The sequence below is a fragment of the Xenia sp. Carnegie-2017 genome, unplaced genomic scaffold (genome assembly GCF_021976095.1).
Source record: "Xenia sp. Carnegie-2017 unplaced genomic scaffold, XeniaSp_v1 HiC_scaffold_22, whole genome shotgun sequence".
Classification (NCBI taxonomy): Eukaryota; Metazoa; Cnidaria; class Anthozoa; order Malacalcyonacea; family Xeniidae; genus Xenia; species Xenia sp. Carnegie-2017.
In genome coordinates, this window is record NW_025813485.1 from 6,132,764 (window position 1) to 6,146,580 (window position 13,817).

Genomic DNA, 13,817 nt, shown 5'->3' on the forward strand with positions numbered 1-13,817 from the left:
CTTTAAATATTAAAATCAAATGTAAGAGCTTCGATACATCGTTTCCATGATTATATTCACAGTCAATGTGAAGTCCTCCCTGGTTTGTGTTTGTTGAATATAACTTGTGTGGACTTTGAAAGTCAACAGGCGTGTATTTCTGCATGAAATCAGCACATAGATATATGCAAAGCCGTGAGTTTTGATCTTGTAATTAAAATTTTAGAACATTGGCAACCATCATTCATTTTTTAGAAATCTTTTGTTTACGCAATGAGTAAACACAGAAAAATTTGTATAGCACGACTAAACAAACAGACTATAACTGATAAGTCGGTAGAGTGAAAGCCTGAACCGGCTGGAATATATCAACAAAGGCTCTGTCTGGGAATGGAACGGCAAGTCGACAAAATTCAAAAATGAGTGGAAAAAATCAGCTGGGAGAGATTCCCATCCGGTCTATACATGTTAAAAGGCGCTGGTATATTTTTGAAATTGTTACTACTGTGAACGTTGCAAATTGCATGGTAGGATTAAGGAAAAACTCTATTTTATAATACAAGCCGTCAATTTAGGTAAGATTTCATTGTTTGAGGTATAAAGTGTAGCTCCTCTGATTTATTTTGCTCAACACTGGTTCTGCTACTGGCGAATGAGAATTCTTTAATGGGGGCATTTGCGTTTTGCCTCTGGCCAAATTTAAAGCCATTATATGCTTGATATTTATGGCTTTATTTCAGGTTTTCCACCTGCACAGAAGCACATTATGTCGTTCATAAACCACCTGTAAGACAGTTCAAAACATGGAACGCTTCGTTATGGCAATATTTGGTTTATGAAATTAATTGAAGTCTTAACAATGTTTAAGCTATGACGAAGACGAAAATTTATCATTATGAAGGAATGTTTTTTCTTTTTTTCATGTTCCAATTGACTTTAAAACTCATTTAATTAATTAATGTTGATCTTGTTGATCAAATGATCAGTGATGGCGAGAAAATTTGGGCAATACTTCCAAAGAGCGTATTTTGCTTTTCTATCTCTAGTCATAGTTGTGATCCACAATGTTGACGGTGACAATGGACTGTCAAATTTCTTGTCAAAAGAAAAACAAAATACATCTGCTCTTGTAATACCTCCGACTGCTGCAACTTCATCCTGTCTATCTCGAGGCAACAACTGCTCCTTGTGTCTAAAGGATGGTAATTGTGGATTCTGCGATACATGCAAGGATATGTGCCATCGTCCAGAGGCTGTTGATAGTCCAAGTTGTGCTAATTGTGCTCGATGTATACCCGGAGCTTTAGATGGACCTAAAAAAGGACACGAATGCAGGGTTGAATGGTAAATAGACCGCCTAATAATATTTTTTTCTAACGAACAATCGTAAAGGGAATAAAAAAATTAGCCCACAGTAAAAACATAAAATCCACATAACAAATTAAGATTTCATTTTCCTCTTTTTATTATGGAATTTATAGTCTTGCAACAGAAAGGTAAGTATTATATACCAAAGAGAACTTCTATGTTATTTTTTAACTTGCTTTCAATAGGTTTTATTACGAGAAATGTCCAGAAATCGTAAACGAACAGAAAACAGTTTACGTTGAAATAGCTCTGTACTTGATCAATGTTCATTCAGTGGACCTTAAAGCTGGAACATTTCATGCTGATTTTTATTTGTATTTTAAAGGTGACATGAGCAATTCATACATCTGAATACAGTTAAAAGTATACCTATATGTGATTTGCAGGGTCACATTTCTGATTATTCCCTTTCAGTACCCGACGGACAGACAAAATACACAAAGCAGAAATGTAAAGACGGACCGAAAGAAGCATGCTTTGAACTAGTTAATGCTGCTGGTCAGCCAGAGGTCGGCATGTTATGTTCGAAATATTAGAAAGAAGAATCTTTCCAGTTATTATCGGAGGTTAAATATCCTCCAAAAGTGCAATCATAAATCCACTGATTTTATGAAATAATTAATTACTAGGTTTCAAGTCACGAGGGAAAATATTTTCGGGTGAAGTCCACATTTAATTTTGCTGCCGATTTGAGGGATTATCCGTAAGTGTTTTCTTATAGATATTTTATATATCGTGAATAAGTAAATAATGAACGATTCAGCTCATTAAAGGACTATGCATGCGCAGTGGCACGAGTTTCGTGAGATTTTTAAGCTAACATTTGAAGGTATGATAATCAGACACTACGTATCGTTATACAAGACATGGAAATGGCTGCAAAGGAACTAAGATGGCATATCATGCAAGTAAGTTTTATTGCTCCATTAATTAAACAACGTCTTCTCAAATATACAACATAGCTACATTGTAGACAACTAACAGTTTACATTAGTTTTATACGCATCAATCTCACTGCCTTTAATGTTTTACATTACTTTTGCCACTTTTTTGAAAAGCATCTAACCTCGGATTAGCTCGGCTTTATCACGGCATTTGCATTTTCATTGTTGCAACAGGCAGCCGATGGACAAGATTTCAAATTTCGTAGTGGGGTCTCTCCGATGTTAAATTATACGGGTTGGTTGTTTGATACAAACTCCTGGTCACAAATGGTGTACGAAAGGTCAGGCTAACATGTATGCAAACGTATTATATAATTTAGTCGTCAAAACGGTCTTTCTTTCTATTCTTCTTCATGCAGGTACAATCCATTCCTGGATCAAGGAGTTTCAAGATATGAATTTTTCTTTCATATGAGAAGACACAAGCGTGCTGCATTTTTCAAAATATTCCTACCTCCTCTTTTCATTGTTTTGGTGGTAAGTTTTTTATTGGTGCGTGTCCTTGGCTGTAATATCGTAAAGAGTCATCTCATTGTATTGTTTTTGGTCATTAATGACCTTTACAGTCATTGCTATGTACGCAGTCTACATTACATTTATCCTATTTTCCATCGGTTCAAAATTGATCATCAAAGTGGGCAACGCCCTTTCTATTTCATTTTTAAGGATTTGGAGAGTATATTCTGATAAATAGAAAGATTATTAATAGCTATTGCATGAACTAAGTACCTTCAAACGAAGCTCATATTTTGCGTACACTATGTATTTTATTTGAATTTGGTATTCTAAGATTGGCGAGAAAAAGGATTGATTGTAGACTCTGCAATACTCTTTAACGGACCAATTCGTGTTTTAAATGTAGGTATGCTTTTCTTTCTCCATTCCGCCAAAAGATTCATCAATGAGACTATGGATTGATGGGTATTATTCTTCACTTTACTCACAAATTCCATTATTTTTATGCAAAAATATTAAAACATCAATGAAGCTAAGGACTTCTATTGTCAAAACCGATATACATGCAAAATCTTTGATAAAATTAAGAAATTCAAACAAAAGGAAAAGTTGAATTGAACATATTTATTTTTCTTCTTTATGCAGGTCACTACTTATATCAGCTGTTATGTTTCACGCCACAACTGGTGAACAGACGCCTGATTCACAGGTTTATCGTATTGTTTACGATAAATTTTCGGATTCTTTACATTTGTTATAAGGATGCACTTTTACTTTTGCTTTGTTTTATGATAGTCTATATTTTATAATTTTTCATCCAGGAACTGACTTTAGCAGATAATTTCATGGTTGGCGTTTACGGATTTATATTTGTTTCCTTTATTGTGACAACAACAATGTTGAGGTTGCAGAGAGACAATTATTTTTATTTTGCCGATGTCTTCTACAGCTACACAGAATGGCTGGTAGGAATGAACAAAACATAAACACATTGATTTAAGCTCTGTTTTTGAATCGCATAATTTATAAGTCATATTCATATGCTTGAATTTACCCGATCCCCGTTTTGTTTGATCAAAAGCTACGCAAAGGTAAACAGCAAACCCCTTTTGATTTTTGTTGTCAGAGTCTAAATGATTCTTTGCAAAATTTAGTACAAGAATATGAACATGATGAATCATGTTATAAGTGGAGAAGAGTGTGCCAGATAAATTATTGGGGGTGGCAATATTTACACATTCATGTTCCGTCGTATAACTCGTATTAGCTCCTTTGAAATCAATTGCTTTCTTCAGATTATAACATGCATATATATGAACATTACTTCCTTCCTTCCAATTATGAATACACACCACTTTACGTAATACTTCTGTAGCTTAGAATAAGTAATTATTCAGATGATTGTAAAAGATGTAAACAGAAGACTTTTCTCGCATTTCCTAGTAACGTTGTTTCCTGATGCGTTTGCTTTTCCGAGTTCCCACGGTATTTTTTCAAAGAAATAGACCATACCGTCATCAATGTGCTTTCCGTGAATTGTTGTTTTCATTGCAGGTATGGTTCAGTGGTCCATCGTTTTTCTTTTTGTTATACTATATGCGATTTAGTCTTTATCACGTTCTTATGGCAGAGCTGGTGATAAGTTTGGTTGCAATGCTTCTTAAGAAATTTTGTTCTTTTACAAAGTAAGATTGTTGACTTTCGTTTTTAATTATGTGTAATAGGGAATAAAACAACCATTTTCATTAGAAATCTACAAAATTTACAAACTAAATGCTGTTTTTCTACCTGAACAATTTTCACATAAAAGTTTTTTGTTGCGTTATTGTGAGATCATTGGTTTATTTTCCAGGAAAATAGTTTTCAGAATCACATCATTTGATAAGATTTTGGAAAAGCACTTATCAGAGAGGTCAAAGAGCTCGTTGAACACTAAGACTGAAACAAATCTGAATAGTTCTTCAGGTTTACCTAGCAGGAAAACCAGTAACGATTACAGACTGTTGCCGCAAAATGAGGTAATTATATACATTTTTGTCTTTTTAGTAATTACAGATGCGTTTTTTTGGTCGAAGTTCAATGATTTTAAGAGAAAAAAGTGAGTTGAGACTTCGCGGTATCTATGACGGCAAATAGATGACTTGTATTAACTTGTTTAGCTTATACGATTTACCAAAGCAATTCACGAAGATCGAGAGTTAAAGTCAAACAAGTGTGAAATGCCATACAATGTTCAAAGGGATAGAGTTGTGAAGTAGCTAAAAACGAATTTCGATGGAACAAAAGTGTATATTATTCATGATATTCTATATAATAGACTTTCTCATCATGCTAGGATCTTTCTATCGATGGAGTTTTGAAAGAAAATTCAAGAACCTGCTTTCCTGGTAAAGTTGCTGACACTGACGATTGCTGTCCAAAAAGAAAGATTCTTTGCAATCGCCAAACATAGATTGACCAGAAAGACGCGCGCAGTTAAAAAGCTGACGGTAAAAGTTTCTAAAAAGCAACTTTTATAACTTTTATTGGTATATTAGCAATAGAAATGATTATTACACTTCTTTTTGTCCATAACATCAAATAAGTTTGAAGTCTTTCATTTACTATTTCATTATCAATATAAATAGTTTTGTATCAAGAAATTAAACATCGAATTTGGATAAAAATTATAATTAAAGTATGAAATTACGATGAGTTCAGATTTAATGTCTTAAGAAACACATTCTCAGACTAAAAGAATATAAAACCGCCATGTGTATGTATTACTCATATTCGTTATCCAGTCATTCAAGGGTGTGGTAAACAGGTTCAAGATCGTCAGGTTCTATCGTGTTGTAAACGACTTCACCGTCTTCTTTTGTTTCATTCACTTTCTCTACGTTTGGCAACGTGTTTTCACTTTTTGAAAAATGAACGCCATTTTTAAATGGTTTTGCAATACCGCTGCTGTCAACGTAATCATACTCAAACTGTTCTGGTTGTTCATATCTTTGTTCAACCTTTGCGTAATCATATTCGTGTTTATCTGCTGGTTCGTAAAGTTTGCAAGCACTGGAAGCAGAATTCACAATTAAATCCGGTTCTTGGTAAACTCCATTGTCATCATCGAATGTAGGGTTTTTGTGTAGATTTGCCACTGAAACATTGTCTTTTTCTCCAGCTATTGTGCAAAAACAAAACTTATCACATTTGACATAAAATGTATGTCAATGAAAATGGAGGACAAGGTCATGGTTACAAAATTAAGTATCTTATAGTGGATTTACCAAAATTGTACATTTATTTTGGGTTAGAATTTTTTATTCATCACATACCTTGTTTGCCGTTGATTTCAACAATGGAAGGGTGTTTTTTGAAGCTGCTAAAATATAAAAATGTCAAGGATAATTGAGCTGTTGAGTCTAACGACACAACCATCTAAGGTAAAGCTGCTCTTTATCGGAGCACAGTATTTTCAGTACGTTTTTGAAAGCGAAAACAAAGAATGACTATAGTTATGTGTTGTCTTTGCTTGTTTGTTTTGTAAGAATAAAGTTTGATTTGAGATACACCGTGTATCGATAGGATAACATTACTGCAGACATAGTTATCTGTTTGGAGTTTGCTGGTTATACAAAAATCAATGTTGGTGACTTGAAGATTTTTTGTAACAAATTAAGTTATCGCAAGAAAAGGTAAAAAAACTGTCGCAATAATTTTTGTTCATTTTTAAAACCTACCTTCTTCTTCTGAAGCAAATGATACCAAGAATGGAGCAAATCAAGGTTAAAAGGGCAGCAACCGAACCACCAACGATGGGAAGGGCATTCGAAGATTCTTTTTTCTGCATTTTTCTATCACCAGATGGTTTCTGAATTTGAGTACCTTCGGATGTTTCTTTGCCATTTGTCACTGGTAAGTGTGAGGTAGACAATCTTCTTGGAGTCTTATCTGTCTTATTACCTGTTTCTGTTTCAGGAGTAGAAGTTACAGTCACCGAAAATAGAGTTGCAGTGCTTGATGATTTGGTTGAAGCTTGGATTGTCGTATATGTCGCATTTGTTTTTGCTTTTGGTTTAGTACGTGGCATCAATACTGTGTTTTTGGAATTTACAATTGTAGCAACTTTTGGCGAAGAAGATTTCTAAATTAATCGGAGAAGCAGCAAACTAAACAATTTCAGATAAATTGGACAAAAATGTATAAGGTAATATAGAGGATACTCATTATAATGAAAACAACAGAGGATGCAAAGTAGCTAGGTGGCTATGATAAGGAGTAGCTCAAAAAAGTTTTCAGGAAGCATAGAATATTTTCCTCTTGGAATTGGAAGTCGTACAGAATCTGTTTAGGAATCGGGAAATTACACATATGTATAGGGGGTGTTCAGACAATACATACCATGAACGGACCTCTCGTGGTAGCTGAAGTGAAAGAAAAGATAAAAGAAAGGAGACAATTACAGATCTTTAAAAAGTTTCTTCAAGCATAGCATTGAATTAGATGCATACACTCACCAACAGGTATTTCTGGTTTTATTTTTACAATGATGCAAACATTTTTACTATTGTTTGGAGTGGTGGTGCATTGAAAGTTCACTCGCAAGATCTTGTTACTCCATGTGGTTAATGACGATGTTTTATTAAAATTCCACTAAAAATGGCAGAAATTGTTAAGCTGTTTGATAGGCCGTGTTATTGCAGGATAAATTGAAATTGCTACTGGTTGGTGAGTAGATACTATATGTGCTCTTGAAAATAGCGTACCTTCAGTTTTTTGCCTTCCATGGAGAATACTTGATCGGATGAACTAAATGATTTCCATTCGTCTTTTTTCAACGAAAATATTTCCAATGGATGACAGTTTTTATGATTCTTGGGAATCTTAACTTGCCGTTCTCCGCCACCTGTCTTTGTGTCAAGAACCAAAACAAAAGACGATGGATTCGTAAATTCGCAGCACATCATTTTCTCTATAGGAGTATAAAAAGATACAATATATATAGCAAATAACCATGACAAGCAGACAATTTAAGATAGAACAAAATAAAAAAATTCCGAAGAGGGACATGTCGTTTTCTTGATAATTGAGAATATTGCAGGAGTGTAAACAACACCTTTGATCTGACGATGTCTTTGGAATAAAGACGAAATATTACCCACTCTGTTGTTTACACTCTTGTATTATGTTGAGTATCAAGAAAATGAGACGTCTCTATTTGGAATTTGTTTTATTTTGTTATATATATAGCTAATAATAAGCTATTAAAGCAAGATAAATAAGGCGATATTTTCCTAAATTTAATAGCTTGAGTTATATATTGATTACGTCTAGAAAACAAATCGTTCTTGGCATGCACAATAAGGAATTCTCAAGATTTGTGGCCATAAATCTATCCTATTGTGTCATAAATCATGTAATTTCTCGGTAATCAAACATGTTAAGAATAGACATTAGAATGTGTGTAGGCTGTTCAATAGCTCATTTTCATGATTTGCGAAACAATTCAACGAAGAATCAAACATACTTGGTCGACACAAAAGGTTTGGTGGGTCAAAGTCTTCCCAGTAGATATTACTTGACTGAACTTGACTTATATGCTTAAGCAATATTTTGTTATTATCTTTATTAAAACTTAAGTAATGTGTTTGTCTCAGGATGTGACTGCCATGACATTTCCAAATTTGATCAGAATTAGAGACGCTGCAATATCGTAGATAAAGGCTCGAATTCGTTAAACCGCCTTCCAAACATGTTCCTGTTTTCAGATGGAAGATTTGATCGTATCGTGTCCACATCCACTTCTGATACGGGTCATCTTTATCGCAAGACTCAGCACACGCTTGCCCAAAGCGAAAAGCAAAGCATTTACTTGGATTGCTTCTATGCTGCTTTATCATCATTGATTTGCCTTTATCTAGAAATAAGAAGCAGAAAATATGAATACGATAAAATCGTACCTGGCAAGGACTAGTAGTGGATGTAACATTCGTCAAAATAAATTGTATCTCCTCCTGCAGTTTTAATTCAAAATACTTTCATAACGACTCTGTTGGTTTCAAATTTCAAAGAGTATAATTTTATGAATAGACTTGCCTCTAACATGCTTAGAAATTATAAATATATTCAAAATAGAACCTACATGACAGATTCCATGAAATTAAAAGCAGCTAACCTGGATAATACAGAAGTCTAATATCCTTTACACACTTGCCAGAACCATCAAATTTACTAAGATACGTTCTGTATTGGCCAAAACATGTACATTGTAAACACCAACCATTCCCAGTGATGATGCATTTGGCGTTAATAAAAGAGCAATTGCTGCATTCGTTGCCAAAGCAACTCGGGTTTTGAAATGTGTCGTAGAAACCGCGAGAAATCTTCAAAGATTGCTGTGACATCTGTGTGTTATTCACCCTCCGTATGACAACAGTAAAGACAATATAAATGAGAAGCATGGTTTGTCGTTGACGTTTTAATCGTTTCGCGCACACTACAGTTGCAGAAATCGGTTGTAGAAATCGGTTGAACAAGTACACCATACTACAGTAACGAACTGCGCATATCATAAACAAAATATCGCCACGGATGTTCAAATACCTGAGTACATTGGCAAATTTAATATTTCTTGGTAAATTAATTGACAAAACGAAAATAGAAATCAGAATAGAATAAACTAAACTCTGTAAATATTTAAACTTCTCTTCTGTAGATAATTTATTTCTTAGTAAATTTTGTAATTGTTTTCCCTTGTGGAAATCAACCACAGTTGACTAGGCCAGCGTGTCAAAATAAAGATTTTCATTCATTTTCATTCATTCATTCTGTGTTTAGTGTTAAGCGGAAGTCGCATATTTGCGAGAATGCTTATAAGTGATCACAAGACACTGACCTTTAATTACTTATAATGCTACATGTTATATTTTTTATGTGCGATCGAATGCAATTTACAAAAAAATGTTTAAAGAAAAAAAGAAGAGAAATGATTCTTAATTCTTTACTGTTATTAATCAACTTTGTATCACGTTGAAAAGAGTTTGTTCTGCAAAAAATTTTAAAATCTAGTTTATTAAAGATCCTGTTTAGCGTAAAATCGTAATCACCGCTTATTAACATCCGGTTAAACGAGACGAATTATCTGCGTACCTTTGAAAAAAACTTGCACCTCGGCCACCTCCATCTCTTAGTAAAAATTTATTTGAATCACAATTGACGCACAGCCTAAAATCCTTTGATATTATTGTAAAAAAAGGTATTTTCTATAACGTTATTTCATATAGCTTCGTCATTTTAATTAAAGAGCAAAAATTTAAAGACATAACAAAGCCTGCCGCATATTTATCTTTATGGATGTATAAACACGTCCACGAACAACCAGAAGTATAATACAAAAAACGTGTTCTGGAAATGATAGGCAAAACCTTAGCAATTACAAAGAAATCTTGAACTCTTTTGAAGTCGTTTCCGCTTTTCACAGTAATTTTGAGTTGTGAGAAATACATTTCTCCGGAAGATATTAGATCTGACGTGGGAGTATTGTTAGAAGTTTAAAAATAACTTATATTGCAATTGTTATGATTATTGACACGGCTAAGACAGTATTTATATGGGTTTAATAAGGGAAAGTGCACATGCTAAAGTTGTGTAGGACAACTATATAGGAACGTAGTTAAAAGTTTTGCCCTTGCAAGAGACAATGGTTGTAACAATTGATTCAGTAAATCGAGTCCATGCAATTCAAATCGAGCTTTAGTCATGCTCAACTGAAAAGTGCTCATGTCTTGTCGAAAAATCTCGAAATAAGAAATTTACAAAGCAAGTGCACAGACAATGACAGGCAGTATACAATGACAGTTCCTTTCCATGCAGTTGCAAATTTTAAATTTTAAAACATTCATTACAATCCACATATCATGACGCGCACAGACAACAGAAATTTAATAGTTGATAAAAAGTTACATCACTATGGCGTATTATTTCATTTTACTCATGCCCATAATGATAACCTATGAGTATTGAGCAACATCCTCACCACCGACAGCAAAAGGTCAATAATATGCCCACGTTTTTGTACGATATTTTCTTTAAACACAGAAAAGAAAAATGTCTTAAAAAATGGCAATTACAAAATTTATAGCTCTTTTGTTACAAAGGAAAGTGTTGTCAGAAATTTGTTTTAAAGTTCTTCTTTCCTAAAGAGAAATGTCAGCTATATATAGGAATTGTATCCTCATTTGTTTAATTATTTGACGAGCTCTGTAAAGAAGGTTCAAAACTGAAGTAAAACTCATTTCTGGATCACTTTGTTTGGATTTTCTTTTATTTCCGATTTGACCATTTTTTTCATCCTTTTCATTATCGCTTTCCTTTCGTTATGTATCCTCTTGTCTTCGCTGTCGACCAATATTGCTTGGATGTTTTCATTCGCTCTTTTCGTTTGATGGCAATCTTTCTGTCAAACTATTCAAAGCTTCAGATGGAATCCTACTTTCATTCTGACCAGTTGATGGAGGTTTGACAAAAAACAGGGAAGAATGATAAAAAAGCAAAGGTCTATGATCGTTGTCACGCGACCGAAATTACTCCACTTTTGGTTGATGAGTCGTTGCATGACGGGATAGGAAACAATGTTGAACTTCCTCGTGAGAACGGCAGCTTCAAGTGGAGTGCGAGCTTTTTTCGTCTTTGCGCTGATTCGCGATAACTTAAGAAAATTTATGAAATTAAATTCCTTCCTTGTTATAATATCAGTCGTGTGGAGTTTGTCGAGAACTTCCAAAGCCACCTGTGGAAGTCGCTCAATCAAAACTGACAATGCCGAGTTCCCGGATGAATCAGGGAGACAAGGCGAAGCGCCTTCGTCTATCAATGCTTTTTCTGTTTTGTCTCTCGTCCATTCTCCAGCCAACTAAAAGAACGCAATGGCGAGGTTTCATAGATTCAAGGAAATGTTATCATAATGGATTTTATGTAAGGCAATTGTCGATTACAATATACAAAGCTTGCTTATTTAACGCCATTATCGTATTGTATATGTTCAGTGAATATTCCTCAAAGATTGGATAAATTGCTTTTTTGTGCAAACTACTCAACGCAAATGCGCTATAACGAATTGCAAGAAGTTAAAGTACATCATACATACAGAATAGAGCACAACGTTTAAATAACAATCATTGTACGTCAATTGATGACATAAAGTTTTCATTCAAATCTTTTGCTACATTTAATCAGTAGACTGGTGGTGTTTTTTTTCATCTTTATGCTGTTTTCATCAAAATTATTTCTCCCTATAATCAGTTCTCAACTTACCTGTAATGGTGTTCTGTTTCTATAGTCAAGTGAGTCAATATTTGCTCGATATCCCAATAGCAGTTGAAGTGATTTCACGGAACCATTTTTTTGCAGCATAATGTATTGGAGCCTGTAATTCACCTACTGTCCTTGCATCAATACCTGCGTGGTTTTGCAACAAAAAGTCGGCAATTTCGACAAAGTCCACCGACACAGTCACGTGTAGAGGGGTTCGCCAGAAGTTGTCTTCCTTATTGATCTCTCCACCTGCGGAGACAAAATGAAGACCGCTGGGCTATCATAGCGCAGATGTTGTTTGGACGTTACGGAGAATATTGTTTTTTAAAAAATATTAAATTTTTATAGTTCATCTTCATCCATTAAAGAATTTAGGTAATAACACTAAAAATAATTTTCTCATTTTATAAAAAAACTAAATACAAAATCTGCAGGACTCAATAAAGACTGAAAAAAGTTACGAAATCGGAATCAGAGCGAATTATTTATTTCGTTAGTACGAACTTATCGTAATAAAATATTTTCGAGCTGAAATGTGCATGTAGCAACAATAGGGAGAAATTAATGAGAAAAATGTTTCCTGTGATTGCACAGGCAACTGAGAAGACCTTTCAGAGAACTCTAGAGCAGAAGAGTGCAAACCCGAGACCAATGGTCGAGAGGTTCCACAAACGTCTCCAAATTTTTCATAAACCTGTGCAAACACGAAAAACATCTTTCATTTCTTTTATGAAATACCAATAATGCAAAACAGATGAATTTAAAACAAACGTTTTAATTTTTCTTCTAACATGCACTCATGATTGATTTGTAAATTCTCTTTAATTGATTGACTGAGCTCAGATCGAGCTTTGACACACTTGTGATGAAATTTTCACGCAATATAAGTTAGGGCGTTCGGTGAATGCATAAAGAGTTGTACAATCACAGCGTCATTTCAATAAACAGAGAGCACAAAACACATTTTTGATTCTCACAAAAGTTTTGTGTAAGACGATTTTGATTAAGACGTACGTGTCGTAATCCTATGTACGTAATTGCGTACCTATTTTTCTGTTTGGGTTTACAAACAGGGATAAGGACTCTTTGGATCTTATGGTCACCTTGAGAAAGAACAAATTGAGCAACATCAACACTCCAAGAACGTGCGACCTCGTGAAACAATGTATGCCTATGTTGATCGGTAACATTAATGTCAGCTCCTCCTTTGATAAGAGATTCAACAAATTCGTAGTTGAAAAGATCGCTTTTCTTGTTTGAAGACCTTTTGTTGATATGCATGCCTGCGTCAATTTACGATTATCGTACATGTATTGTCATAAAACAACATTACAATTACAATCACTAGATTTGTGAAGCAGATCCCATTGAATGGTATTTTGAAAACAGCGTTACTTGTCAACTATTGTTCATGTTACGAAATTGCTTTATTTTGTTGTAATTTTTGTAACACTTTTTGTAAACTTCGTGATTCGATCTTGTCTCTTACAATAATAGGCTTTAGTTGGAAAATTTATTACCAACAAAGGTATCTTCTGAAATATACATGTATCTGCAGCTATGTTGCGTAATTTAAATTGCGTCACAACGAAAGCAACTTCATTGATTTACGGTATTAAAGAAATCATAATAGAAAATAGTTTAATGAGGTGTATTGAAGGGGGGAGGAGGTTCATCCTGCTTTAGAAAAATGCGAGGGGGTGTTATCCCGCACGAATATAAATTAACAAGATAAAAAATCATCCATAGAAACAGATGGTGTGATATCATCGTTATCTT

At 34.2% G+C, this 13,817-nt stretch overlaps 3 protein-coding genes across 4 annotated transcripts; 1 reads left to right on the plus strand and 2 right to left on the minus strand.

The window, feature by feature from the left end:
• The first annotated feature begins 807 nt into the window (after positions 1-807).
• LOC124445390 lies at positions 808-5,435 on the plus strand. Its single transcript, XM_046996113.1, has 13 exons — positions 808-1,323; positions 1,533-1,672; positions 1,762-1,856; positions 1,977-2,050; positions 2,177-2,255; positions 2,466-2,572; positions 2,651-2,768; positions 3,154-3,212; positions 3,393-3,456; positions 3,569-3,712; positions 4,302-4,432; positions 4,600-4,765; positions 5,083-5,435. The coding sequence occupies exons 1-13, from the start codon at positions 968-970 to the stop codon at positions 5,197-5,199; spliced, it is 1,650 nt and encodes a 549-aa protein (XP_046852069.1). The 5' UTR covers positions 808-967; the 3' UTR covers positions 5,200-5,435.
• On the minus strand, positions 5,244-9,573 carry LOC124445389. Of its 2 annotated transcripts, XM_046996111.1 has the most exons (8): positions 8,902-9,573; positions 8,254-8,643; positions 7,493-7,698; positions 7,244-7,379; positions 7,128-7,150; positions 6,467-6,870; positions 6,062-6,108; positions 5,244-5,907 (listed from the first exon to the last, which is right to left on the minus strand). In XM_046996111.1, the coding sequence occupies exons 1-8, from the start codon at positions 9,296-9,298 to the stop codon at positions 5,531-5,533; spliced, it is 1,980 nt and encodes a 659-aa protein (XP_046852067.1). In that variant the 5' UTR covers positions 9,299-9,573; the 3' UTR covers positions 5,244-5,530. The 2 variants fall into 2 exon arrangements, with proteins under 2 accessions (XP_046852067.1, XP_046852068.1); XM_046996112.1 differs by lacking the exons at positions 8,254-8,643; positions 8,902-9,573 and adding an exon at positions 8,687-8,745.
• A 1,065-nt stretch (positions 9,574-10,638) lies between these two features.
• On the minus strand, positions 10,639-13,486 carry LOC124445391 (POTE ankyrin domain family member A-like). Its single transcript, XM_046996114.1, has 3 exons — positions 13,084-13,486; positions 12,039-12,287; positions 10,639-11,637 (listed from the first exon to the last, which is right to left on the minus strand). Exons 2-3 carry the CDS (start codon positions 12,135-12,137, stop codon positions 11,194-11,196), a joined length of 543 nt encoding a protein of 180 aa, XP_046852070.1. The 5' UTR covers positions 12,138-12,287; positions 13,084-13,486; the 3' UTR covers positions 10,639-11,193.
• Positions 13,487-13,817: the final 331 nt, after the last annotated feature.

Coding starts and splice junctions, on each gene's coding strand:
- LOC124445390 (XM_046996113.1), top strand. CDS start 968: ATGGCGAGAAAATTTGGGCAATACTTCCAAAGAGCGTATTTTGCTTTT. Junction 1,324..1,532: donor CACGAATGCAGGGTTGAATG/GTAAATAGACCG, acceptor TGCTTTCAATAG/GTTTTATTACGAGAAATGTC. Junction 2,769..3,153: donor CTCTTTTCATTGTTTTGGTG/GTAAGTTTTTTA, acceptor TTTTAAATGTAG/GTATGCTTTTCTTTCTCCAT.
- LOC124445389 (XM_046996111.1), bottom strand. CDS start 9,298: ATGATATGCGCAGTTCGTTACTGTAGTATGGTGTACTTGTTCAACCGA. Junction 7,380..7,492: donor TGGAAGGCAAAAAACTGAAG/GTACGCTATTTT, acceptor TGCCATTTTTAG/TGGAATTTTAATAAAACATC. Junction 7,151..7,243: donor AAAACCAGAAATACCTGTTG/GTGAGTGTATGC, acceptor CTTTCACTTCAG/CTACCACGAGAGGTCCGTTC.
- LOC124445391 (XM_046996114.1), bottom strand. CDS start 12,137: ATGCTGCAAAAAAATGGTTCCGTGAAATCACTTCAACTGCTATTGGGA. Junction 11,638..12,038: donor GAAACAGAACACCATTACAG/GTAAGTTGAGAA, acceptor GCGTTCTTTTAG/TTGGCTGGAGAATGGACGAG.